The 27989-nt window shown below is 40.2% G+C and overlaps 1 protein-coding gene across 3 annotated transcripts; it reads right to left on the minus strand.

Annotated features, from left to right (window-relative positions):
• Positions 1–596: 596 nt before the first annotated feature.
• SLC26A4 (solute carrier family 26 member 4) lies at positions 597–27303 on the minus strand. 3 transcript variants are annotated; one of them, XM_052789549.1, is made up of 20 exons: positions 27120–27303; positions 26570–26709; positions 24267–24377; positions 22497–22687; positions 21848–22012; positions 19128–19280; positions 18934–19016; positions 17829–17976; positions 15275–15388; positions 14408–14485; positions 14109–14204; positions 12539–12645; positions 11111–11180; positions 10690–10782; positions 10486–10581; positions 8427–8657; positions 6898–6952; positions 6431–6576; positions 5168–5251; positions 597–3526 (listed from the first exon to the last, which is right to left on the minus strand). In XM_052789549.1, the coding sequence occupies exons 1-20, from the start codon at positions 27272–27274 to the stop codon at positions 3503–3505; spliced, it is 2340 nt and encodes a 779-aa protein (XP_052645509.1). In that variant the 5' UTR covers positions 27275–27303; the 3' UTR covers positions 597–3502. The 3 variants fall into 3 exon arrangements, with proteins under 3 accessions (XP_052645509.1, XP_052645508.1, XP_052645510.1); XM_052789548.1 differs by lacking the exon at positions 597–3526 and having other exon boundaries at positions 3537–5251; XM_052789550.1 differs by lacking the exons at positions 597–3526; positions 24267–24377; positions 26570–26709; positions 27120–27303 and adding an exon at positions 23770–24202 and having other exon boundaries at positions 3537–5251.
• Positions 27304–27989: the final 686 nt, after the last annotated feature.

The following is a 27989-nucleotide window of genomic DNA, read 5'->3' on the forward strand; positions in this document are numbered from 1 at the left end:
TCCTGGCAGTCGGGGCTGTAGCAGTGCCAACGACTTGATGGAACAGTGGGCCTCCAGTGCTCCTCCCTAAGGCTTCACAGCAGTAGAGCTCACTGCCTCAAGAGACTACTTTGTGTCGTTTCCATGAACTCAGCATTTTGTAAATCCTATGTAATGCAGTGGGATGCTGTCTTTATAGAGCGCTTCTACAGCACTGAAGAAAGAAAAGAAATAAAAATACGATTAAATCGTAGGTTATAGCGTAGAAAGCGGCCTCGAGCAGTCCCTCCACAATCCTCAGGTAGGGGCAGGTCTATGCCACGCACTTCAGATTAGGGACTGTCTCACTAAAAGCCTCCAGGATTGGGATCTTGTGTCCCTACAACTTCTCATTATCTTTACTGCCTTAACTTTTAAAAGCTGCCGTTTAAGCCTAGTGTTTCTTGCCTTATCCCCACAAGGCAGACAGAACAGGTTTTCCCTTTTGTCTTTGTTGTTCTTCAGAAGGCAGACCCATGGGACGCATGATGCTGATCCCTGTGTAATATGCTTTATTTCCCCATAATAAATTCACAAAGAGAAGAGTTTAAAAAAAAGCAAATGTGGATGCCATGGAGCAGGTTCTTGGTATGCACAACTTTATTTTCTAGTTAATGGATACAATTACTTTTAAAATGGAGCTTTTTAAAAGGGTAAAAAACTTAAAATACATCTCCAAATTGAATACCTGACATGCAAAGACAGAACAGTAATATTCAAAATGCATACAAAAATACAATTTCTTCATTCTACTGGAAAAAGATAAGCACATCTAGTTGCATTACTTACAGATGCTTGAATTAGTACAAAATTGTGTAGAATTTTAGCTTCATTGCAAAAATCCATTATTTTGGTATCCTTCATTTTGATGGATACATAGAGAGTAAATTAAGAAGCACATCCCCCGGACCCACTGAGAAAGGTATTTGAATGCCTTCTGCGTGTTACCTCTTGCCATTCTGTGTAACTCTAGGCTTTGTGTGAAATGCTGTTTTTCAGGAAAAGCTGAATGTTTTGTGCCAGTTAAATTAAGAATAAATACAACCATGCCTTGAAGAAATATGCAGGCCAAGAATAAGTGCACTGCATCGTATTTTATCACAACTAATTCCAGCTGAAATGTCATATTTAGAAAGGAAACTGGAAGACTGTTGACTGTTTTTCTAAATACCTGTATGGACAAGAGCTGGAGAAGGTTCAAAAAATAACGTAAGCCCACATTTCTGTCGAGTGAGAATCTATATTCAAACTTCACAGTGCAGATGTTCTCTTGAGGAAAAAAAAAGTCCATTGCTATCATTTTGTTATACCATCTTTTCCGCGGTATGAGTTTATGCATAAAAATTAGCTGAAAGCTCACTTACCAGTCCCAGGTAGAATATTTTACTTTTACTTTTTACGTAAAATGTATATCCACTTTAGAAAAGCAATAGAGCTTCTGAGAAATGTTACTGGCCTTGTCCTGTTACTGGCCTTGTGCGCTGGCAACAGTGCCTTTCATTCGGGTTGATGTAAGTTGGGGCCATGGCTTGACAGGGAAGTTTTGTCAGTAATGTGGGCAGAAGTGCCAACCTCCTGCGTTAGGCTGGCGAATGGAAGGGGAGAGAATGAGGACGGGTAGCGATAAAAGTGTGACTTGTCAAATCACAGCCTGAGCCTAAGCATTAGTGTAAATAGAAATTAATACTTCGGTGTGAGGAGGTGCAGATCAGTCTGATTTGCTGCTTAAAACACACGCGTAATTCTCAGCTTGTGGAGATGCCAATCTGACATACAAATGGCATATGTCTTTGTAAATACAAACCTGCTTTTTTGCTGGCTTGGACTGGAACATCAATATCATCTAGGTTCAAGCCTGTATTGCATTTGAAATGGGAAACTTCGCTGTCATGAGGACTGAAGTTTTTGCCATAATTAGAGAATAAAGATGTCAGTCTGGTGCTGTTACCTACTGTGTAAGATACTGTCCAACTGACTGAAGGTTATAGGATTTTTTTCACTGATTTTGATGGAGTTCACTCAGGTCCTTAGGACGGAGTAATTTATTTAGTGCTTAACTTTTCACCTGAGATTTTCCGCTAACATTACTTGCAGTAAAAATCTCTGTGCAGTGTGATATAGGAAAATTTCTCTGATGTAATCAAATAAGGAGACTTAAAATACATGAACATACTGAAGCTAATTAGCCCACATTGTGAAACTTAAAGGGACTTTATGCTTGGACATTTCTTACACTTTTGTTACTAACTGTTCCCTCACCATGCAGGGTTTTTTTCCATTTAAAAAGTTAATGTAGTGCTAAAAAATTTAAGGTAGCAGTCTGTTTTCCATCAAAACACATTTCTTCTTCATGAAAAGTAAGAACATTGATTTCCTGTGTATCTATTTTATATAGTCCTAAAGTAAAGATTAAAGTTTTGCAGGTCAAATCCTTTATCTTTTGTAAATTATTGCACTTGTGCGTTATGGACTGTCAAATGTAAAAGAACAGCAGAAGTTTGATGTAGAATATTAAAAGAAGAGTTATGCTATATAAAAATACAATTATTCATTAAGCTAAATAAACTCCTATCTTCCATTTTAAAAAAAACAAACCTCTATACTAGGTCACATTCTTACTTGCACTCAGTAGCAGCCTGTTCTACAGATTCCATTAAGTACTTGGGGACTAAGGTTTTCATGAATCTAATTTACGTCATGTTCTGCCTCTTGATGAAAGATATGTAACCTAGCCAAAATAATCTTCTGTGTATACTTCATTTTAGGGACGGTCATTAGTAGTAGTGTATGATTTGCCACAATGGGATTAATACAGAACTAATGAACCCATACCCAAGGGTCTTTTCTATTGAAACTTGTCCTATTTAAAGTTTTATAGTAGTTCAGTGCCGTTTGCTGTTCATGTGACTGTTTCACCTGTCACCCATTTCAGTTATCTAACAACCTGGAGCAATTTAAGGAATTGCTTGGAAAAAATGATCACGATACATTTTTCAAGATGTGTCAGCATGTATGCTCACACTAATGGTCTAGAATTGCAAAGCCTTGGCTGGCTAGAACTCCTGCGCTCTCGCTAGGCATTGTACAAATGCAGAACTAACGGCTTGCCATCCAAACATTTTGGTCTCTTTGACTTTTCTGGGCAGACCACAAAGCAGCTTCTCATCCTGTACGCACTGATAAAACAATGTAATGCATCTTCTGCCTGACTAGTCCCAAAACTGAGCACATCTTTCGTAACAGTCTTCTGATTTTTTTAATCAATGCATCATACCAGAAAGTGCTTGCTGAATCAAGGTCCAGAATATTTCCAGGATAACATTAGCTAAAATTTGGAGGTTTCTAGAGATCTGTATCATTCAGACAAACAATCAGGGTTTTCTTCAAGTGCAAAGATTAGTTTCACTGCAGAAAATGCTTATATAGTACCGGTGCATAAATATTGCTGTGAGTTCACAGGTAAGACAGTACCAGCAGTCCATCTTCATGAAGCAAGTCTGCGCATAGCCTAGTGAAATGGTTTTCAAAAGGTGGAGAGAAACAGGTCATGGTTAGTTCTGAGTACACACCGCTTGGAAAAATAAAATGTTTGTGTATGTGTTAACTAAAAACTACCAAGTTCAACCTGGCGTCAGTGAAAGTACAGAGAAAGTAACTGTTCTGAGGTAGCGTCCCTCTGACTTGTGTCTGCATCGGACAATTCAGTCGGGAAGCTGCAGGTCTGAAGGTTACTAGCTCTCACCTTCAAAACGTGCCAATAAAGGTGGAGGACAGAAACCTCTCAGAACACTCTTTGACCTTGGATTGGTAGTTCTGTGTCTGGCTTCTTTTCTTATTTAATGACAATAATACAAATATTTAAGCAATCCTGTGAATAGAAATCAGAATTCAAGTCTTTTTGGCCTGCCATTCCCAAATGCTTCTGTTACAGTCATGGTGTCTTTCTAGTTTTTTTAATCCTTCATTTCCTTCTGTGCTGTGACTTACAGAGGATTGGGAAGTGCTTCTCCCTATATTAGTGATAAAGAGTAATGTTTGGGTCTTTTGCAATATTCATACCAACCAAAAAAAGGAGGGGGTGAATCAGGAGTACCAAGTATCACAATCTACTTACCAAGCCCTGATGAAGTTTGAGAGGCTTTTGCTTAGGGTCTCAGTTTCTCCTCTCACCAATCTGCCTTCCAAGCTGACCTTACCTTTTCCTATGGGACTTCATGCTATGGTAGAAACTACAATGCAGAGTGATGCTGAGAACCTCTACCCAGCCACAACCTCCCCTTACCGACTTCCCTCCAGGGACCTCTACATCCCACATGTGTAGCAACCTTGCTGCAGGATTTTGCTAGAGCGTGACAGAGAGGAGGGTCACAGCATTCCTGCAGCTGAAGCAGAGAGACCAAGCACAGGGCACTGCCCCATTTTAGACAGGGAATTAAGAACAGAGTTCTGACTAGTACCACAGTAGCAGGGACACATAATAATCATGCCTTTACCTACATGGAGTGTTATAATACTTCCAAGGTATTGATGCATCACTAGTTTAATTCATCTCGGGCAATAAAAGGGCATTTAGCCCAATCTTCTATTTTCTGAATAAGTGACCTGTGTGCTGCACTGTTTTTTCAGCAGTAAGTGCTACCTTCTTTTTTGGCAGTATTTTGAAAATACAAAATATCATGGTATTGCTTTAATGGACTTGTGTTGTTGCGTGTTAGTTATGTTCAGTACACTGCTTTGCTGCAGCTTCCTGTAAAATGTTTACATTGTGCAAAAAGATGCCTGCTGTGTTAAAAGGAGGAATGAAGGGTGAAAGTTGACAGTAATTTTGGACTTGGGTGCTTCAAGCCCTACCATGTCTTCTTTTAGGCACCTGACTTTTGCCTGTGTAAGGCAAAAGTAGTCCTAAAGTGACAGAGATCAGGAGACGCTTGTGCACATACAATCTACTACATCTCAAAAAGACCTTGCCTTCCTCCACTAAGCACTGACATCCAGGTGCCCAAGGAGGGTATTTATTTATGGAGAAGGAAACTGTTGAGGGCTCAGATCAGCCACCATACTCTCACAGCATGACTCAATGCTACAGGCAAAGGAATAAAGCCAGCAGTGTTCCATAAGTAATAGACACAATCAGTTCTAAAGTGCGTACCTCTTCCTGAACATCAAGTTCATCATCAGGACGGCTTGTTTCTGTGAATTCTATGGGTTCTTTACACTCCTGCATGAGTGAAATCTTGGTAGAAAGAAATTAAGAAACGTGATGAGTTACACGTTGTCTGTTTCATTGAAATTGATTTATTACTCTGAATTACCTTAATATAAGTTCCACAACTCACAGGAATCTGTTGTTCACTGTTCCTTGACAAAGCTGTTGCTTTAGTTCAGCTGAGAGAAACTTACATGTTGGAAAGCTTTTGGTCCTGCCTCTCTTTGTATGACTAGTTATGGCTTTGTAAAAATAATAAAAGCAGATTCGATTTCTAAACTGCTGTACGGCTCTGTCAAAATGTTAATCTCTACTATAAGACAGGACGAAACTTCTAGATACTGGGTAGTAAGCAAAAATTATCGAAAAAAAATAAGGGCTCCATCCTAGTTATTTAACAGCAATATTAATTACTATTTATTTATAATACTATAATAGCAATTGCTAGGGAAGGAATTGTGGTGAAAAGACAGGAGAACATTATAAGGCCATTTTTCTAATGTGGGTCCACATCTTTAAACATTACAGAGTATTCTGGTTATCTCAAAAAACACAACTAGGAAATGCACAGAGAAGGGCAGTAGGAATGAACACTAGCATGGAACAGCTTCCACGCACACTCACACCAAGTAGAATGGGACTCTTCAGCTTTGATCAGAGGTATATGAAATTATTAACAGTGTTGGGAAAGGGAGCAAGGAATGATTATTCATTGCAGCTAAAAATCCAGAAATCCAACAGGATTAAATATTTGTCATATAACACATTTAAAATTACAGAACCCATGGCCACAGGATAGTGTCAAGCTAAAACGTGTAAAGGGGTTCCAAAAGGAATATGACAGATGCATCGAAGAGAACTCCTTCTGCGACAATTAAATATAATGGTCCAAATGCAACCTCCAGCTAAGGAAGTTCTTAAGCTGCCAGTGGTCAGAAACTAGAAAATGTGTCTTAGGATGAAGTGTTCTCCATATATCCTATTTCTCGTGTTCTTTTCACTAACAAGATTCTGGGGTCGACAGACCCTTCCTTTGATCTAGCAAGATATTTATGTACTACAGAAGCTGTCCAATTTACTAGACTCTCACTTTATTTGTACTACAGCTCTATGTCTAGTTTTCAAACGTGCCATGCCGTAATGGAAATTGCAAGAATGAACGCTAGATGATAGAAGGAAGGGAAACGTACTACTGGATATTCTTACCTTCTCAAAGATGGGATCCTGGTTGTCACTGTATGTCATTTGATTCCTTATGTAGAGCACAGCATCATGGACAGTCAAGAAGAATATGTCTTTTCTGACAATATCATCAAAGAAGGCACTCCGTTCCAGTTGAGATATAAGGTTGTCTGAATAAAATAAAGTTGTAACAGGTTAATACAATTTGAAGAAATTTAAGAAATAAATGTCAAAATACATGGTTACAACTATCAGAAATCAAACGTACAGCCAAATCAAGTCAATCAACCATAGCTTTGTCTTGACTTTTACTTTCCGTATTTCCTTTAAACCCCACCATTCCTTGTGTCCCACCGCAGCCCACCATGTTTATCAGTGTGATAATTCACATTTTTATTAGAACAAATGCTCCCACAGACACATCTAGAGATCCCTTCTCATATTCATTTTATTCTTTGCATGAGTGGTAGTACAAATATTCGGATGTTTACCTTGATATGAAGCAAAGTATACTCTCACATCAATTCTCTCAAACTCTCTAATTATCTAAAAAAATAAAAGTTTGCAACAAGGACATAAATAAATAAAGCCTGTAAGGAGAAAATACATATATGTCTATATGTGTAATGTGTAGGCACACACACACAATTAATTTGTTTCTGAGTGTTTTCATTCCAAATTGTATATTTTGTTTATTCATCATAAATAAGGAACTGCTATACTTTGCTATACCTAAAGATCCAGTAGTTAAGTACCTGGTTGCCGAAGTGGCCTATCTTCAACTATGTAAGTGGAACTATCAATTTTACGCATATATACATTGCTGCCTATTAAGGTTCTCATTCTGATCTCATAATATGAATAATCATGTATTTTCAAGTGAGAACCACATGGGCCTGAGCAAACTTTATTTCTCCCCATGTACGTGTGATATGATACAATCTTTCACTGGCACATGCAAATTTTTTTACACAGATTTTTCCCTCATGCAGTGCACCAGAAGGACCTGTTCTTGGATGAAAAAGCTGCATATGGGAAGAGTCATATCTGTGGACCCCCTAGCTCTTTTGTGTCAGAAGCCGGAACTGAATTGAAACTAGGCAGAAGGCTGAAGCAAGGCACACAGCATTCTTGTATTTCAGTTAGTTAAAAGGTGGGAGACTGGATTCTACCCCTGGCTCCCTGGTGGCAGGCAAGTCTCTTAGTATTTTCAGAGGTGATTGCTAATTCCATCCCCTTCTGTTCATTGATAAACTAGAGTCTGAGTAATCTAAGATGTGGTTTATAGAGAGGCTAAGCAGTACCAACTGCAAAATGAAGTTAGTGAAAGCAGCAGTCTGAACATACAAAGTATCATAAAAGACTAAAGACTGCACAATCTGGTCCTACACACTTGTAACAGGGCACCAAAAAATAACGGAAATACTTGGCCTTTATCTCTTCACCTCATTTCCCTCTCCCTAAACTATGAATATTATCTTCTCATCACATAGTGTGATGTTTGAAGATGAATTAATGAATGTTGATGAAGCGCTCTGATATTAGCCACAGAAAACCCTATAAAGAAATTAATCATTCTTCATTCTGTCATAATTTAAATAATATGGAATGAATAAATACATTTTGTTGCTAAAGACTGAAGTGAGATGAAATTTTTACTACCTCTGTGTTGAGTGAGCATCATCCTGTGCCCAGATTAAAGCAGGAGGCATGTGGAAAGAAAATATATAACTAAAATATTTCAGAACATATGCATACAAGAGGACCACATTTTGCAGTTCTCATTTTAGAGTACTTGACTGTGCAACCTTCATATTGTTCTTTTAATGCATTTTTTAATTTTTTTTTCCACATAAAGTATGCACACCCCAATATTCTACCTCTTGCTGTGTAAGTTTTAAAGGTACTTTTCAAGAACAGACTTTTAAAACTTCAGAAATTAACTTCAGCTAACAGCTCTCAATTTACATACTACTGACTAGTTTCATTTTCATGGAGCACCAGAAAAAAATGCTCTTACCGTTTTTATTGATCTCACAGCTACAATATCCAAGAAGGTTACTGCTCCAAAATCAAGAATGAGACTGTGGATGGGCACCTTGGGGATGTTTACTTTGACTGGGAGTTCTGAATTCCAGTCCACCTGGATCTCTACTTCTTTGGTGGGAACTTGAAGATCTTCGTTGTCTTCAGGGTCCTCATCAGTCTCAAAAGCTTCATTATTAATACCAGGCTCACTGATGATGCCATTCTAATGTGCAGATAACATATGGAAGATAGCATTTAATCATGGAGAAAGTTTTGGAGTTACAGAAAATACTTCCCTGTGATAACTCCTGTTTCAGGAATGAACAAGACCGACACTTGCGACCGTAGCCCCTGCTCCTGACCCCTGGTAATGTGGTTAGCATAACTAATGCCAATTTATAAGGCATGCAGCCATTCTCTGTGACCGAGCAGGTCATGTATTCGTTCCCTTTCCCCTCACTCTCAGGCCTTGAAGGTCCTGTGGACTAAGTAGATAAATGAAACAGATTTCTTCATCCCCTCCCTACCAGCCTCAAGATTCCAGTGTGCCAGGCTGATTACTCCCTTGCCAGCCTTTAAGGTCCCAGGCATCCAGCCAACCAGGTGTTGTTGATGACCCCATCACAGAACAGGGAAGCGTAACAGTGCACAGAGCATTGTCCATAAAATTAAGCAGTTACAAGTCCTAAGTGGGGAATTTGGACCAGAACTGCTGCTGGACAGTGAGACCTGTGACCCGCCAGTGGCCAGGGACGCCTCCACTGTCATCTGCTTCCTCCGAGGACTGGGTGAGTGAGTTGTCTTCTTTTATATGATTTTTGAGTCTAGATTATGATTGTTATATTGATACATCAAACTGTGTATTAAGATCTGACCCAATCTGCAGAGGTCCAGGTGATTAAAAACCATAAGTTAAGTTAGGGTCTAGGTGATCTAGAAACTTTAAGTTAAGTGGTATTATAAATTCTGTATTACGCTACTTATAAATTGTACTACATTGATTCTGTTTGTAGAAATCCCATGCCGTTCTAATCATAAATTCTGTGCTATACTAATCATAAAATCATGTTAAGAAAAATAAAGCTTTAATTCTAACTACAATTTAGTGTCATCATCATTCTGCCAAGGATCCCTAAAAGAACCTGTCTGTCCCCTTAGTGTTGGGTCACAATACTGCATCCCAGAATTTAAAGAAAAACAAGATAGAGCACATAATTGCCTCCTCCTCTGTGCAGTGTATTACCTTTCCTCTTTTTTTCTTTGTTAAAAGAGCATCTTCCTGCAAAAAGGCCACTATCTGGAAAAATAAATACCTCAGAGCTACTCCCTCCCTCAATAGCTTTATTTCTAGGAGATATTTAAGACTGGTATTTTCAGCTTTGAATTAGATTTACTATATATGATAACACGGTAAAATGACTAGGTCAAAAGCTGGAATGTCACATAACTGAGCATTTAAGTGCATCATAAATTATAATATATACAGGAAATACTGCATCCTGCACTGAGAGCAATGGCAACAGGAAACCCATTTCTACCTTCCAGCTCTAGAGATTTAATAGGTTGCCTATACCTGTCCAGTCCTGTAAGCATTTAATTATTGAAGTGTACATTCCATACTCAGAGGAACGTATGTTGCTTTCTTTAAAGAGGATGTGGAAGGCTATGTCTACCAGCCAACTGACACAGCTCACCTCTGCATAGGAAGCCGGATGATAGGAGCATGTACACATGAAAGAGCCAGCACTTTTACTCCACAGAGACAATCTGAGGTGGTGAGGGGTAGAGGTAAGATCAGGGAATCTCTTGCTTCCACTCCTGTTAACACTATGTCTGCCACAGCTGTCTGAATCTGTGGGGTCTTTGGCAATAGGTGTACTGCTCTGCTAAGTCTCCTGCAGGTCCCAGACTTCCTACCATAGTAATAAATCACACTTTTCCATCTTGATTTTGAAGATGAGTACAGAGGAACTCAATTATAATTAAGGCTAAAGTAGTAAGTTCTAACAGTAATCCTTTGAGAAAGAATAGAAAGAAATAGAACGCTTTACCTTAGTAGCTTTTAACTTCCCCTTCTTGATTAGCTTTTGTATCTTCCTCAGTGCTTTGAGTCTCTTATTATATACCTTGACTGCATCAAATCCCACCTACAGAAAAAGGATCAAAATTAAATTGTATAACTTTACCTAGATATAATTCTGAGGAAAACTCAAAAGACAGTTAAGAAGCATCCAAAACTATCACATATCACTTACTGTGGATTTGAGGCTGCTTTTCAGTCCATCGATGTTAGCATAAAAAATTGGACTTGAAAACTTGAGAATCTTCACACCTTCTGGTTCTATAACCTGTTGCCAAAGAATATAAGGTTAAGCAGCAACAACCATATTTTGGCTAATAAGAAGCAGTTTAACTGTTTCAACAGTTCAACTACGTATCTAATTCACACAAAATGGCGTATCTTTGCTGATAATTGAGGTGATTCAGTTTTTAGAAGCTTACAGCCCCAGCATGCAATATGGACCAACCATCTGGATCAAGATGAAGAATTTAATGCTGAAAGTTGTTATCTTTGAGCACTCCACTTCCAAATTCAAATTGTCCACAATATACAAGGCACAACTTTGTCTTACACTGGCTTGTAGACTGAAGGGAAACAACTCAGAAATTACTTACATTTTTGTACTCCTTGACCTTCTTGTAGATGTCTGTGCCAGGAATGTTTCCAAAGCCACCCCATGAAGGACTAACAGAAGCAAAAAGAAAATTCAGTGAAGGTAAACATCATACTTAGGCATTCACAGAATTGAAGGGATTGCTGCATACAAACTGTCATAGACTCTTGTAGTCTGCTCCCTTCTGCCAAACTAATAGCCTCATTACAAGTGTGTTGTATGTTTTGTGTCTTTTTCTGATTTGTAGTGAATGGTCCTTTTTAAAGACAAGGGACTTTGGTCTCAGCCTACTTGCTGCACCATTTTTATGTAGAGCTGAATGAATAACTTTTTCCATTTGTCTCCCAAACCAGAAAAATGTTTTAAAAGCAGATTAGTTTGGTTTGAATGAAAAAATTTTTTTTTTACTCTGAAAAAATTAGATCACTTTTTTTGTTTCAAATCAACTGAAACAATACATTTACATTCTTTTCAGATTATGTAAAACTTTTTGTCCAACCCTTTTAATTTTTATTTCAGTCAATAACAAAACCAAAATATTTTGCAGTTTCCAGATATATTTTGAACAGTTGAAACAAATTGTTTTGAAGTTTGTAAAGCCTCACCTTCCTTTTGTATTTTGATTTCACATACCTGAGTTGAATTTGGGAATGTTTTTTGAGGCTCTACAAATTCCATTTTTCATAATATACTATTCTGTAACAAATTTTGCAAGGCTTTATTTTTATGCATTTGCTGACAGTGCAACTATCCTTTGGTATTGCTAGCAACCATACTCTCTGTAGTCCAGGCTGAAGGAAAGGAGTTATGTTGTTTTTTCAGAGAAAAGATCAATGAAAAGTAACAAGATGGCCAAATAAGATTCTGCAAAGCCACCTTTTCTCACTATTCCACTACCATATGTTCTTGAACAGCAATAAATCAGCCACAAGCACAAAATTTTGTCTTACTCTCATGGTTTCTCTTCCTCTCCTTGCACAGGCATACACTCAGTCTTGTATAAGCAATAAGTGAAAAGGTTATTGGCATGTGCAACATACTGTAGTAGTATTACATGTTAAGAGTTACTACAAGGATCAATTAATTACAGAAGCCATTCATACATCTTTTTATATTTGATCTGAAATGTTCCTCTCCCTTTCCAGACCTCAGCTATGTGGGTGCATAAATAACATACGGCTAAGTACCACCAGATTACCCAACATGATATAGAATAAATACTGATAAAATAATGCAGCTTCTCTTTTATCAGGGTAATTAAATGATAGCACACAAACAGTGTTTTGTTCTAAAGAATAGATTTTTTCCATTTCAAAATTTTTGTAAACCCAAGCAGATTTTCTGCCACAATTCATCTTGCTTTTCAGCATATTGTCCTCTTTTTTCATGGTATAACACTAACAATTATTTCTGATTCTGTGTTACTTACAACTGAACTCTCAGCACAACTGTCAGCAATCCAAACAAAAGGCCAGCAAGTAATCCCAAATCAAGTCCCAGAATGATGGATGCTACACATGTAAAAACCCAGATCATCTGGAGAGGAAATAACAAATGTAAAGTCTCTTAATTATAACATGTAACTCCTGGTCATGCTAAGGAATCACTAGACCAGACAATATGAGTAGCAGAAGAATTTAACTTTGGAGATGATCATAGCACACTAGTAATTAGCTGACTTCCATACAAAAGTCTTCCTCTTCCTCCAAGATGCTTCTATCCATCACTATCTTATTAGGCATAGTTAGCTTTTTAGGAAATAATTTTTTTTTAACATAACAACATTTTTCAAGGATCCAGTTACTTTGGTGAAATTGAAGGACATGCAGTTAACCATTGCGTTTTCTTCTTTCTGGTGGTGGCAGTCTTTGTTAATCTTTCTTTAGAATTTGGAAAGAATTTATTTTCCCGAGATGTAAAATACTGTAAGATGCCCAACCTGCAGACATATAGAGAGGGAAGGGGGCTCCTCAGTGATATCTAAGAATCAGAACTGTTGCAGAGAGGTATTTCATATTAGCAGGCTGATGGCACTCTCTAAAGTCTCCACTGAATACTCAGGCAGAACAGTTGAAGTGGGGTCCTCAGTTCCTCCCTACGTCACTGCCCAGGCAGAACACCCAGTGGACCCAATCTTTCAAAAAGCTGAGTGCCTGCACTTCACACTGAAGTCAGTGGGATCTTTTACCTATAAAGAGAACTAGTAAACAATTGACTAAAAAATTTCAGATCTACCTAAGGCAGGTACTGCCCAATGACACACACTGTAAAATCTAAGCATAGTAAGGACTGCATGGAGAAAATACTTTCCATACAATCTTTTCCTGTCCCAATAGCCACACTGAAGATCTATTCCACAGAAAAAACAGTGGGAGGTGTGAGCAAGTACCCTGAGATATGGTTATAGTGGTTTGTAAGAAAAGCCTGCTCACATATCCCTTAGCATGCTAAATGTATCCACATTCTAGCTTGGATTAGTCTTGCTACAACAAGAAAACATATTTTTCTGAGGACTACCTGAGATTATCCAGGCAAATGGCATGCTAATGTGGTAACAACATAAATATATGTACATGAATTAAGAAAAGGTCAGCTTTTCTGACCCATTTAAACTGTACAAAAGATAAAAGCAGAATGGTAAAGGTGGCAACAGGCCATCTTTATTCTGATTTTCAAGCCATCTCAACACAAGATTGCTGTGAACTATGGTAATTGCTATGAAGGAGTCATCACTGCACAGGAATACCCTGATTGGCACCCTTACTGTAGGGTATAGGGAATAAAGAAGATAAGCAGAATACCATGTAAAACTCTAAAACAGGGAATTTTTAACTGGCCTCATGGCATGTGCATTTTGAGGACGCACATTGAAGTTTTCTGATGTTAACCCTACAAAATTCTGTTTATATGATAATTAAGAGAAACCTGGATGGCATTAAAAGGCAAAAAGAAAACCAGACAAAAACACTCAGGAGAAAAGAAAAAATTCAGTTACTTACAGCATCCACTTTATTCTGTCTCCACAGACGGGGAACATCAAACACTTGCATGAACATCCCTTTCAAGTTAGCTATGACTACAGCTGCCAACACAGACTGTGAAGAAAAATGATGGAAAAGTGTTATTCAGAAGCCAAGACGCATATTAAGATAACACTCAGCATCATACACTATGAACCAGAGCCTCATCTGGTATCAGTCACCATAGTTTAAACAGAGCTATTAATTCGGCCCATCAAAGTTGAGCATTTGGATCTGATTGGTGCTGGTGGCTGTGCTGCAGAGGACAAGTACGGTACCTTTTGTAAGGGCTCTAGCAATTTCCCCAGGGCAACAATGGAAATCAAAACAATCCCAGCTGAGATTATACCAGCAACCTGCGAAGAACAGAGTGTTTATAGGAAATGAACTTATTAAGAATCTATCTTATGTTTCTAGGATTACAAAGAAAAATGTACAAGTAGTTGCACATTACATTTCTTTAGGAACAAGAAGACCTGCCAAAATGCCATTGTGTTTAGGCATACATGGGCAATCATTACACGCTTCAGCTAACACAGAGGGAATTCAATTAAGCAGGTAGTGTAAACAACTGCACGCAAGGTAGTAGCTCTTGGAGGGGTTACGTTCCATAGAGAGATGAAAGGAGCAGAGTCTGTGTGTCAGCCGGAAAAGGGGCTGCTGGATAACCTGTAGTTATCCACTGCTAAAAAATGCAAAGCCGTAGTACTGTAAAACAGAGTAGCTTACTCAACATGAGAAAGATGGCACATGGTCAGATGAATGGCAAATAGCAGGGCTGCTCAGGCCAGCACATGGGAGCTTAAATATCAAATAGACAGCTGCAAGAGGATTTCCTCCCTCATCCTGAATTCCTACTGTGACAAACTCAGTCCCTTAACTGAGAATGAAATTCTGGGGAATTAGGTTTGAAGGATTTCTGGCCCCTAACGTAACTCATGCTATGTAAAACTTGATTGCCCTCTTCTGGCAAAGCTACAAAAATGATTCACTACCAAAGCACAAGCTGCTAGCTAAGATACCTGTGGCTTTCCATGTGCCAGCACCATAATCATTTTAGGGCTATTTTCATCCCATTGTGAAAGCTGTGCTCTATACAAGATTAAATTTACCCGTGCACAGTACTAGTAAGAAGAGGTCATTACCTGAGTCTTTCCACCAGTACTTTCTTGGACTGCAGTCCGTGAAAGAGCAGTAGTTGCAACAAAACAAGAAAAGGCACCTGAAAAAATGTTGCTGAACCCAAAGGCAATAAATTCCTGAAAGACAATTAGATGATGCTGTAAATACAGATGCCTGAAGACAATTCTGCAATGGAGAATGACAATAGCTTCTACAGTAGTTTATAAAGTAGGTAGCACAATAATATTGAGAAGACGGATTAATAATAGCTGTTAAATGTTTACACAAATTCCTCTTGTGCCAGTGTAACTGCCTGTGTTTGGAAACCAATACAATGAAGTTGGCATACTCTCCCTAATTGTACATACTCATCTTAGTATAAAGATATTTAAAGCTTATTTCCATCAATATTATCAAATCTAACATTTCTAACAATTATACTGGTATAATTGCATCAAGAAATGGGACTAGTATAAATTTAACCCCCAAGTATCATCAGCTAAACAAATAATTTTAATCAGTACAACAGTCTCCATTTAGACAAGCCTTAATTAATGCAAAGCATTGTATTATTAGTAGAACTAATCAGGAACTTTGCAATAAAACAGTTTCACTGAAAACTTCTAGTTTGTTGAGCCAGAAGTTTCTCACTCTGAACATCCCAATGAACTCATGCTGAGTCCCAGGCAGCGTTCTCATAGATTTGCCCCAGGGTCACAGATGCTGGCGCCTACTGATGCTGGTTGTTCTGCTCAAGTGACAAGGACCCTGGAGCTTTATGTCCTGGGATCTGGGCCATTCCTCTGCTGGGAAATGAAGCATTTGGGAGCTGCCTGCAACCCCATATAATTGACAGTAACATTGTTTTCACCAAGCTGACACAGACACAAGAACTTTTCACTCACTGCAATTTTTTAAAAATATAATTTGAGATTTGATTTTGACTCTCTCCCTTCTTTTCTCCGAAATGAAATTTCCTGTAAGCTTTTCTTTAAGCTCCAGCTACAAGAACAGGATTTTAAAGTCAGGTTCCTTAACACAACAGACCTAGATGATTCATGCCTATTCCTGTGTAACAGCTGTACTCCACAAGAAAATGTTGGAAGTATGGTTCCTACTGTTCTTAGGTCTTAATAATCTATGAATCTATGAAGACAAAATAAACACTGGCAGATAATAGTATGGACCCATCCTTCAAAATTATTTTACTACCTGCTCTTATGATGTTATTTTAACTTCTCCAGTTCAAGTAAAAAATGTGTCCATCATTCATGGCTGCATTTAACCTTTGCTATGTGTAAAATTCATAGCATAGTATTGAAAGGAAGGCACTTTGCTTTTACAGACAGTAATTCTATTACTACAATATTTAATTAGTATCTTTGAAGCACATCAGTGCTGGCAGAATAGCATATTCAACAAAAGAACAGCATAAACAGCACTTCCAGGAATACGTATTATTCATTCAGATTTATTAAACTGAAAGTCAATGCATTTTAGGCAACTTTAAATCAAAGTGTTACCAGATATGAACTCTGTGCATTGTAAAGTGACTGGCATGTTCAGAAGTATAATTTTGTTACACTGCAAAACAGTGTTTCCAAAATCAAACTTTATGTAATCCATTAGTACTAAAATATCTTAAAATAGCTTATCTATTTATTGTAGTGAGTGCATTTTCTCATACGTTCAAAGTATAAAATTCAAAATTAGCATAGATGCAGGACAAGGAAGCTTTCTGACATTCTTCTCCCACGCCCATGGGCAAGCCACATAACCCCTGGTGAAGACACTGAACAACTGCAGGAATTCTTTAAGAGCTTGTCAATGCATACATAGCTCATGTAACGTTCTAGCTATGTGCCTGTAGAAACCAATAGTTAAAACAATTCAGCCATTTGGTGCAGACAGTTATTCAAGTATATTCATATGCTGGTGGGCATTTACTTTTGTGAAGCTGCAGGACTTAGCCACACAGTTCCAAGTATATTTATATTGATGTAACTGCTGTCGTGCTGAGAAGTACAACAATTTATTCTGTAGGAATAAAATCATGCCTTAACTGAAAAATTCACCTGATACAAATCCTGCATGTAGACTAAGCCTAAATAAAGCTGTCCAGAACAGCTTCTTAGCTTGACATTGCCTCCCTCCATGCCCCACACCCCCCCAGCAACTCACCTCAAAATATGCCTTACAAATAGAAATGGAAAGCAGGTTGCTAAAGCTGGCCATGTCAACTTGACATCACCAGAAAATTCCCCTATACAGTGCTTAGCTTTAATTATCTTTCCAGAGCTACTGCAGTCACTAAAGCAATACAGAAGGAATTAATTAGTATGAAAAGCCCACACTGAAGACAGAGCATATCTGGCTCATCTCTATGTAGTAAAATTGTCAGGTAATATATGGCCACTTCAGCTATTTCTTTTCAAAGTTGAAAGAATTTCTCCTGTCAGACTTCAACTTTAGTCTGAAAAATGTGTGTGAATGACATTTCTTTCATTTGGCTACATAAGTCAACATGAAACAGAACTTAAATTCACTATGTTTATAAACTATTTTGGTTATACATACCTGGTTTCCATCAATAGCATAGTCATACTTGGTTGCATATACTTTCCCCACAGATACGGCAATAGCATAAGCAACAATAGCAATGGAAAAGGAGGCTGCTATCATCTGGGAAAACAGGCTGACATCTGGAGGTTCAGGAGGCAAAAATCTAGCATTTAGAAAATATATTAGTGTTATCAACTTTGATCAAATTCTGTTCTTACTAGAATTGTCAAGGAGTTTGAGGTGGAGGCATACAGGTTGCTTATAATATGAAGTGTAATGTTTCAAGTTAATAAAAAGGTGGAAACAGGCCATTGACATACAGAACATGCTTATCTAGCTCACCATAGCCCAAATCCTGATGCTATTAGTCAGCAACAAAGCTCCCATTGTTCTCAGCATGACTGAGATTTGGCCTTATGATAGCAAAGTGAAAAAGTACATTTTTTGAAGCATTGAATAAAGGATGTATTGAATAGTATGATGAATTACATAAATATGTTAATGACACTTCATACTATTGTTAACATACTTCTTCAGAAGATCTCAAAAACATTTTATCCCCTACTGTGTTTCCACAAATTTTAATTAATCAAGCCCTGAATACCAAATGGAATGTGAAGGTTACTACTGTGAAGTGCTCTGAATCTTTCAAGTGAAAGTCTCTACCAGTGTAATCCTCAACATCCTTGCTTCTATGACTATGGAAGTGACAAGATTGATTGGGATAACAGTTGTGGCATGAATATCAACCATAGTGGGATAATTCATGTCTACAGAAATTAAATCTATGCAGAATTTCATTATTAAAAATCCTTTAATTTTTTTTTTTACATTTTCCATAGTCATATATTCATTTCAAGAGCATGAAGCAATTAATTCTCAGATGAACTTCATGAATCAGGTAGATGTTCCTAAGCCCGTTTTACAGATGAAGGAAAGCTAGGCATCATATTTAGGTTGCATAATTGACAGAGCCAGAAGTAAACTTCAGGAAGTTTCCAGCTCTGAGTTCTAAACTCAGGTTACAGCTCTCAATATCTCTTTTATGTCTTTACTCTTACCACTGTCATTTTTAGCCAATTAAAATAATACCTATTTCCCAGAAAACAAAAGCACTCACCCTCTTGGAATGCTCTTAACAATGCCTGCATTGTATTTTTTTTCCAAGTCAGCAGTATATGAAATGCCAGTGGCTACTATTGTCTGTAATAAAATCAAACAGCAGTTTTAATACTTAAAAAGAGTTCTTGTCTTCCTGTAGCTAGTACCATCTATTTTATCTGTTATCCATTTCTATTATGCTCCTTTGCTTACCACAATAACTTCTATTGGTATAGGTATAGGTATCTTGTGTTTGAACCGATCGTTTATTTCTTTAACTACCATGCAGACAAAAATGGTGAGGAGTCCAGCAATAAGATCTGCAATGTTGGTGGTACCAATTTTTTCAAATGTTTCAATAAGAGTCTGAAAAATAAAAATGACAACATAAAACATGCCCGTGTCCACTTGAAGGATGTGAAAATACTCATGAGAAGATCCAGATGCACAGGGTTTTGGAGGAGGCAGAGTTACTTGTTTGTTGAGGCCTGGAGGAGCCCGAGGATACTGTACTGTCAGCGTGCTACAGAATCAGTGAATAGATTTAATGGTAAATTCAACTGAAAAAGCGTAACTCCAAGAATTGACACACAGGGGGCTTCTGCTTCCTGAATTTTAGGAAATTAACACTAAGTAAGAAGTGCTAAACCCCTACCTGTGTTCTACCTCTACCTGTTCGTGGAGCAAGGAAGGGAAGATCTATAGCTTCTTCACTTTGAATAGTAAGGGAGATCCTCATTTTTCTATTCAAAAGACAGCTAGCAGACCCATGGGCAAAACTCTGGTTCACTATGTGCCTAGTACATATGGTCTGTGGATTACATGTTTCCTATTTCCACTGTCGACATCCATAGAATGCATATGAACACGTGGGTCCTGCCAGGCTGTGGAGAATCCTGCACTTGAGAAAAGCATTCACTAAACTTCACCTTATGGTACATTAACCTTCCCAGCACAGTTCAGTCCCAGGCTGGAGGACTCTCACAACAGGGCTGCAATAGGCAGCTCCCTTCTCTACCCTTGCTATGCCCTTGCTTGGTCCTACTGTTTATAGCAAACAAGTGTACAGAGAAAACACGAAGGGCTGATTACAGAAAAGCTACAAATACTCCTCCATCCTCCTCCTGAGCATCAAGGCAATACTCACTTGCCTGCTGTCTCCAAGAAAATTTAATTATTCCATGCATAGTGAAGCAGATTTAACAGAATGATCTGGTAGAAAAGAGGTTAGAAACAGACTTCTTGCATCCTGGTAAGCTTCCCAAATACTGAGCTGTCAGTTTAAAGGCAAGGGGAGGGTTGCAGCAGCAGTACCACTACTACCATTCTGAAAAGACTCTGGTTTTGAAATAAAACATCTGAGTGCTTAATCAGCTATGTTTTCTAAGCTAAAGAAGAAGCCTTCCTGAAACACTGAATCACATGCCTTTCTTCAGGTGACTGAAGCCATTTCTTGCCTGTTGTACTGCTTACCAAGGACCCCATTCTTACTGACCGTCTCTCACACCGCCCCACTTCACAGGGGAACAGTAACTTCCTAACTTCAGGTTGTGGATTCTGCTAATGTTGGATGCTTAGTGTTGCAGTTTGTTAAACACCACTTCTGAAGCAAGTCCAAAATTTGCTGAAGCTGACACAGCAAGTCACTGGCTGAGCAGACCAGAAATCACAATTTCTTTGCTCTACACACATCTGCAAACACATTGACTTGGCATACCTGTAAGAACACAGAAGCTTTGAGCTTTAACTTAAAAAGCATTCCACTCAGACTTGCAGGAGCTGGAAGAACCATGTAATTCCTTTTCAAAAATACTTTCTACTAAATGTACTACCCTTCAATAAACATAAAAAATTGAGATAGAAAACCTGCTGGATTAATGAGTCCATCACCCTGCCAGGTATGCTCTAAGGTCTGTTAGATAGTACTTTTTCTCATCTAATTTTGTTTGTTCTGAGGGAAAGAGTTTTCATTAGTTCTGAAAAGTCCCAGAACATAATACCTTTTTTTTTTTTCCAAATAGTCCATCAGATTTTTTTTTCTAAATTTTACCTTGCTGTTTGTAGTTATATTCATCCTATTATTGCTAATCTAGATGTCTAATGTATTTTTGCTAGTCTGGTTGCCTGAACTGGCATGTAAGATCTGTAAATACATTTTTTTTGTCTAAAACAGCCTCTTTTAGAAATCTGTTATTCTAATGTGAAGTGCTATGGAAGATCTTAAATACTATAAACCTGAATAGTTTCATGCTGAAGTCAGTGACAAAACTCTCAATAATTTTCCTGGGGAAGGAGACTATTCCGTAATATGAGATCTCTAGGAATTCGGTATTTCTGTAATCCGGCCAAGACATTTCTCCATTTGATCATTTTCTCTAAGACCAACAAATGGAGTTGTGACAGCAACATTTAGCCTCACATTAGCTAAGCAGTAGGTACCTGGCTGCAGGGTGGGAATCTACACCCTTCTTTGGGTATTCACAAGTATGGCTACCGTGTGGAATGGAGAATGATGCCCTTTACCAGAATGACCTGCTGGTTTAAGAGTAAAGAGGGACGTGACAGTGTTAAGAAATGATGAAACATCCTTCACAATAAGCCAGAAAGCAAGGGGTGGGACAGAAAGTAACAACCTAGAGAAGAACTGTTTTGCTGGATAATTACATTTAAACTTTATGTGAAAAACTGCTCTGCTGAAAGACTTCAAGATGGCAATTAGACTTTCTGTCTGGGGAACCCTGAAAGCAGCTACTTAAGAGCCACACAGCTATAAATTAACAGCTGCAGATCTTCATTTGAGTGGGAACTAAATTAATGCCCTATACTTAGCAACATACATATATGAACCATTCCTGTATGAAATGGAAGCAGAAGATAAACAATTATATAAAAATTCTGGCATAAACCCAAAACAGATTAGAGGGCATACTTACATATATTATGGAAAGGACACCATTATAGTTTTTAGTTGAAACATTTAGGACTATTTTCAATTGTGACACAAGCACTTGAAAAGCAGCTGCAGTTGTGAATCCCCCAACTAGTGGATCTGCAAGGTACCTCACAATGAAACCGATCTGAAGGACTCCAAATATTACCTGGAAAAATCATGAAGAATAATAGCTTGCTAAACAACAGAAAGGTACACTTTTATTTGGTGATTTCTTATGCTTTTTTCTTTTCTCTTTGTTTATACAGAGTCTTAGGACCATCTTCCCCCATTGCAGCCTAGTGTAGCTTAATATCATGCCATCCAAGGAAATAAAGGAGACCTGAAAAAACGTGTGAAAGGATGCTCCAGGATATGCACCATTAGCACTTAGTTTCATGCAGGTCTCTTGGTCTGCAATCACAGGGCTAGTCTTCTGTTGTCTGTGCTCCCAGTCACGCTGCCACAGACTCTGCCCAGGATAAGAGGAATAATCCCCCAAAAGCTCTTCAGAGTTTGAGATGACTTTCCTTCATTTTTGTGTTTTACCCCAGGAACATGTCTTACTGCCCTAGGAGGTATTTCCATGTCGTATGTTTTCCCATTAAAATTAAAGCAACATCAACCTTGTGTCCTCAAGCCAACTATTTTACCTGTAAAATTCCAACCAGAAATGTGAGGGTACTAGCAATCAGCACTCTCTGCGCATCTCTGGATTCAGTGTCTATCAGTGTCCCAGTACCATTAGTCCCTGTAGCATTACTGCCATCTATGAGAAAATTATCATCAGGGGCCATGCTCAATACAACAGATCCCACCATCAAACTGACTACAGGGAATGGACCTGTAATGACAAACAGAAACACTAAAGTTTAATATATATCAAAAAGAAGCATTTATCAGACTAGACAAGCAAACTCTAAATCAGAAAATCAATTTAATATTTTAACTGAGGTACACTAGTATTATTAGGGGGCCAGGAGGCACAGGCACTGCAAACATGACACAAAGATAGAATTCCTTCCTTATATAACTTACGTTCTACACACAGGTGCAGTTTCATGCTTTGCTTAAGCCAATTCAGAGCTGTACCAAGGCCAAAAGGGGCAACATGTTCCAACCATCTTCATTGTATCAGCACCACAACCAGACAAAACAGAGCACCGATCCAGCTGAAAGCAACATTTTTTTTTTTTTTTTTTTTTTTGGTCGTGGTTAGTTTGCAGCTGATCCAGATTGCCACATAGCTGCACGGTTAGGAATCCCAACACCACAGTGGTGGCAGGAACATGCACCAAGGGGTAGGACCACATCTTTGGGCAGTAGTGTGGTATTACATTGGCTAAAGATGACTGAAACTATACTTTGGGCAAGATACAGAGAAAGTAAGTGATCATTGTGTCAGCAACACACAATCTAAAAGTAATCGCATTTGTTGCAGTTATTTACTAAAATTTGTTGCAGAAAAGGAAAATGTCATAAAATATCTTGAAGGATAAGTTAATTTTACAGATACCTTAGAGGACACCTCATGAGTAAGAGTATTGGAGAAAGTATAAAAAGGAGTATTTGATAATGTAGAAAGTAGGAATGGCAACATAAGCAGAGGCGACAACTCAGACCTGGATAGCAATGTGAGCTGACAGGTAGGAGAAGAAGAGGCTAACGAAGTGGGGAAAACATACAGAAGTATTTGATGCAGCAGAGAAGAAAGCTGATGAAAAAGCGTAATATCATGCCAAAGCTTTGGGAGGGGAAAACAATCTATTCTCAGTAGATATGAACAAGGAAAGACCGTATTTGGTTTGAATGGAGAAAAAGAAACTTCAGTGATCAAGCTGTAACATGAATTTTAAATATGAGAACTGACAGGAAATAAACCCCATATTTTAAAGAAAGTATTCAGAAAGAATCAACAAGGTTTACCCATAGCCTTGATGTGAGGACCTAGAGCGAGGCTGGAGTGCACACACAGGTTCTGGGTCTCAGCGACAGGCAAGAAGATGATATTGTCCACAGTGATCAAAAAAAAGGATGCAGCAAGGAAGGCTTGTAGAGAAGACTAAAAGAGCTCCGTTTTAGCCATCTTGAGCTTTAGGTGATAGACAAAATGTCTGTCCATAATGCCTACTGAGGCCTTGATCTTGTAATTTCTTGCATAGAGTGTAGCCAAAGACAAGATTTAAAGTTCAGCATAAATGCAAGCAAAAAGCACGCATGGGCACAACTGAAGTTAGCTATTACGCACAGTTGCCTGTACAGAAAATAAGTAAGCCTTCAGTCCCCCAGACCCACCAATATTAATATTCAGCACAACCAATTTGGTTCAGAAAGTAGTTATCTTGTATGAAATATGAATGTTCACAGTGAGGATTAACATTTTGTAATAGGTAATTCACTGTAATTTGAACACATGCAGTTACCAACTGAGATGTGCCTTGAAGTTCCCAGGAAAAAGTATGTCAGGATGGGAAAAAAGGCAGAATAGAGACCATATCCAACAGGAACTGCAACCAGCAAAGCATATGCCAAACCTGAAATGATAGATCATCAAAACATCAGATTTAAAATCTCTCAACAAACTACTATCTTGTCTAGAATAGACTTTCAGAAAGATTTACTCCTTTTGTCCAGATACAATTTAGAACGTGTTTTGTCTGTAAATCAGTTGCAGGCACATATGTGAGTATCAATGACTGTAAATGATTGTATATCCCACACTGGTAGCCGGATGAGTAAGTACTGAAAGATGTTCCTATATTTGTATAGGCAGCACAAAACAGGCTCAGATGTGAAGTGGGGGAACACTGTTGCAAGAGTGAATGGTCTGCCCCTTGAAAGAAAAGAATGATATGTGAAGTGTTCTAGTTACAGACAGAAATTTCAAGCACAGACTCTGAATTATTGCACTACAAATATGCTTCAGTACGTTCAGCCCTTCTGAAAATCAGGCCACTTTTTTTTTCAGTATCAGCTTAAAAACTTAAAAACCAAAAGTAAATCACACAAATTTGAGTTTTGATCCTTATCATCGTCTTCCTTTATATACCTGTTCAAGCTGTCAAATCCAACAAACAATGAAAAAAAAAAGTTGCCTTCAGTATCATATCCCGGTTAGCTCCCACTGCAGGGTGTAGTATTCTCCTTCAAAGATACCGCAAAAACCTATCAGAGCTCAAAACAATTGAAGTCCTGGTCATACTACTGTGACTGGTGGGAGGACTGCAAGCAACACACACAGTTGCTGGGAGTTAGGGACCGCAGGGACTTGAAGATGCCAGAAGCCTCTTTTCTGGCAAACATTTTGGCCAATTTTCCCTGTATCGCATGATTTAGAATTTCAGAATTATTATAGTTTTTTTAAATTACCGCTAGATTTAGATTTGCACTAATTTGGGGTTTTTAAATTTTTTTTTTTTTTAATACCTAGGTGGGAGACCAAACAGTATATTTCAGAAATCAGTTTTACAAGTGGAATCTAATTGTGAGAAAATCAGCCCCACTGTGAAAAAATACATGAGGTGGTTACAGTAAGAGCATAATAGCTGTAAAAAGTCATATGAAAGTCCCATCTAGCGCAGTTCATTTTAAAAGGCAGGGGAGTCCTGTAACTGTGGCACCGCTGCCGGCAGAGATTTTCCAGCTCTGACACAGACTCTCTGCGGGGCTGTGGACAAGTCACTTCATTATTTCGCAGGTCACCCTCTGCCTGGGGCAGAAGTCTGTAACGTTTTTTTGCTGCCAGTCTGTGCCTTCCTAGCACACTCCAAGGGAACAGGCAGTAGTAGGGAATACTTGCGGCTAACTGGGAATGTGTAAACTGCTTTCTTTGTTCCCAATGTGAGTCTTTGCCCCCTTGTGCAAGCACTTAATTTCCACTGAAGGAAAATGTGGGCTTGACACAGCTAGCTTAACCTCCCCCAGTCCTGAAAAATTGTGAAAATAGTGTAAGAACATTATTGAGATGAAAGAAATGAATGTGCTGGATTGTGTCAGGGTTACAGCTAGTCTCGTCTTTGAAAGTGGACCTTATCAGCTGCCTCGGGCAGAATGGTTCTGCCCTTTAAGTCTCCCTTAACTAGCCTATTTTAATTAATTTCTGCTTATTTCTACCACTCTTCTATTTCTTCATCTGCTGAATGCCTTCCTAGTAAATGGAATAAGGAAATAAGGAAAATTTGATATTGCAAGCCACGTACTGTAAATATCCATCAAGTTTATAAATTCTGTTAATGTGAATATGCCGCCACTTCCTTGAGAGTTGTTTTCTGCAGATATCTGAGCAACCTTACGGGCCAAATTTTAAAGGTGAGTAGATATCAAGGTTGCATGATTTTGGGGCAATAACTAGATTTTTGTAGGCAGCTGCAGGAGAGCTATAGGCTCAGATACCCAAGAAAGAGAAATAAGACCACATGACCTATCTGATTTATCACAATGTACTTACAATTTTAAACATAAAAACGAATACTCTTTGAGTAAAAGTCTTGGGAAAAAAGTTAAGTACATCTTGATAGCACATCAAAGGAAGTTAAATCTTCTAGCCAAGCAGAGAAAAAAGGAATAAATTGAAACCATCAATTATTTATCGCAAAATAATACCTAATATCTCGTATTAAATAACAAGTCTCAGATCTGTAATTCCATCTACATAACATCCCTGTGTTCAGCCGGCTCCCTCACAGAACCGCCCTCCAGAACGGAGGGCCGACGTGCCTGGCTTTACCTTGCAAGGTGGCGACGAGGCCGGTGCTGACCCCCGAGATGACATCGCTGATCAGCCACTCTTTCACCCGGTAGTTGGGCAGCCACTCCAGGATGGGCAGAAAGGACTTGGTAACCTGAAAGGCCCTTTTTCTCGAACATCTGCAAAAAACCAAGAGATGAACGTACCCCACGGGGCTGCAACCGGGAAGCCCCCAGCAACCCCAAGCCGCCAGAAAGCTGGGGCGACGCACGTTTCGAGAGGCAGGGACTGTCGCGGCCGTGCCTTCCAGACAGGGATGGGGCACGAACCGGTGTCCGCGGTGCTGCCTCCTGCGGGAAGCAGCCTGCGGGCGGCTGCCTCCACGCGCTTTGACAGGCAGGGAAGCGAAGAGCGATCCGTCCAGAGACCCGCGTTGTTCCGGCCCCTTTATCCCTCGGCGGCTGGAGTTGGCCGGCGCCGGCACGGCGCGTCCGCCGGCGGCGCCCGGCTCCCCTCACCGCTCCCCCGCGGGCCCGCCGCGCCCCGCTCCCAGCGCCTGACGGGGCGCCCCCGGGGCGCCGCCACCCACCTGCAGGCCGCCTGCGCCCGCTCGCGGAGCGTGGGCGGCAGCGGCGGTCGCCGCTCGTTCTCCTCCTGGAAGCCCGCCTCGCTGTAGATGGGCCGCGCCACCACGTAGTGGCTGAGCTCCGCCAGCGGCTCCTCAGCCCGCTCGCCCGCTGCCATGGCCCCGCCTGAGGCGGAGGGCCCGCGCCGGCACCCCCTGGCGGCCCGCCGCCCGCGCCGCCTGCTCCCCCGGCCGCCCGCCGCCCCTCAGCCCGGGGCGCGGCTCGGCCCCGCGGCGCAGAGCTGTCCGCGTCCTGAAGCGGCGGGGCCCCCGCCGCCGCCGCCGCCGCCGCCGCCGCCGCCGCCGCCGTCCCGCCCGCCGACGGCTCTACCTGCGCCCGCGCCCGCTCTCCGGCGTGGGGCAGGGCGAGCCGGCCCCGCCGCAGCGGCATTTATACGGCCGGCCGCGGCCGGGCGCTTTATTTACGAGGAAACAGAGGGAGCCGGCTCCGGGCTAGCCCGGGCGACGCCTCCGTCCGCCCTCCCCCCTCCGGCCCCGGTGGCCCCCTCGCAAGCCCTGCCCCGGGCCGGCGCTCCCCGGAGCGACCCTCCCGGCACCCGCCCCGGCACCTGCCGTCCCCTCGGGGCGGGGGGCTGCATTTCAAAGCCGGCCGCCCGGCAGGCACGCCGCCCGGGGACAGCGCGGGATGAGGGTCGTTGTCGGAGGCAATTGCTCTCCGGCGTGTGGAGCGGGGCTCTCTGCACGCAGAGGAACCCCGCCGACAGGTGGATGGTCTCGTTCCCCTTCACCGGCTGCCCTGAGGAGCCTTCTGCCCAATGGCGGCCTGCGAAAGCGCCGGCCGGCCGTTAGGACGAGCCTGAGGGGACGAGATAG

This window comes from Harpia harpyja, chromosome 6 (assembly GCF_026419915.1).
Source record: "Harpia harpyja isolate bHarHar1 chromosome 6, bHarHar1 primary haplotype, whole genome shotgun sequence".
Lineage (NCBI taxonomy): Eukaryota > Metazoa > Chordata > Aves > Accipitriformes > Accipitridae > Harpia > Harpia harpyja.

What these genes read in the sequence shown, in the direction of transcription:
- SLC26A4 (XM_052789548.1), bottom strand. Translation starts at nt 27,274, where the DNA reads ATGGCAGCGGGCGAGCGGGCTGAGGAGCCGCTGGCGGAGCTCAGCCAC. An exon ending in TGCTAGAGCCCTTACAAAAG is followed by an intron (nt 14,205 to 14,407) that starts GTACCGTACTTG and finishes TTTTCTTCACAG; the next exon opens with TCTGTGTTGGCAGCTGTAGT. An exon ending in GACAGAATAAAGTGGATGCT is followed by an intron (nt 12,646 to 14,108) that starts GTAAGTAACTGA and finishes TTTCCTCTCCAG; the next exon opens with ATGATCTGGGTTTTTACATG.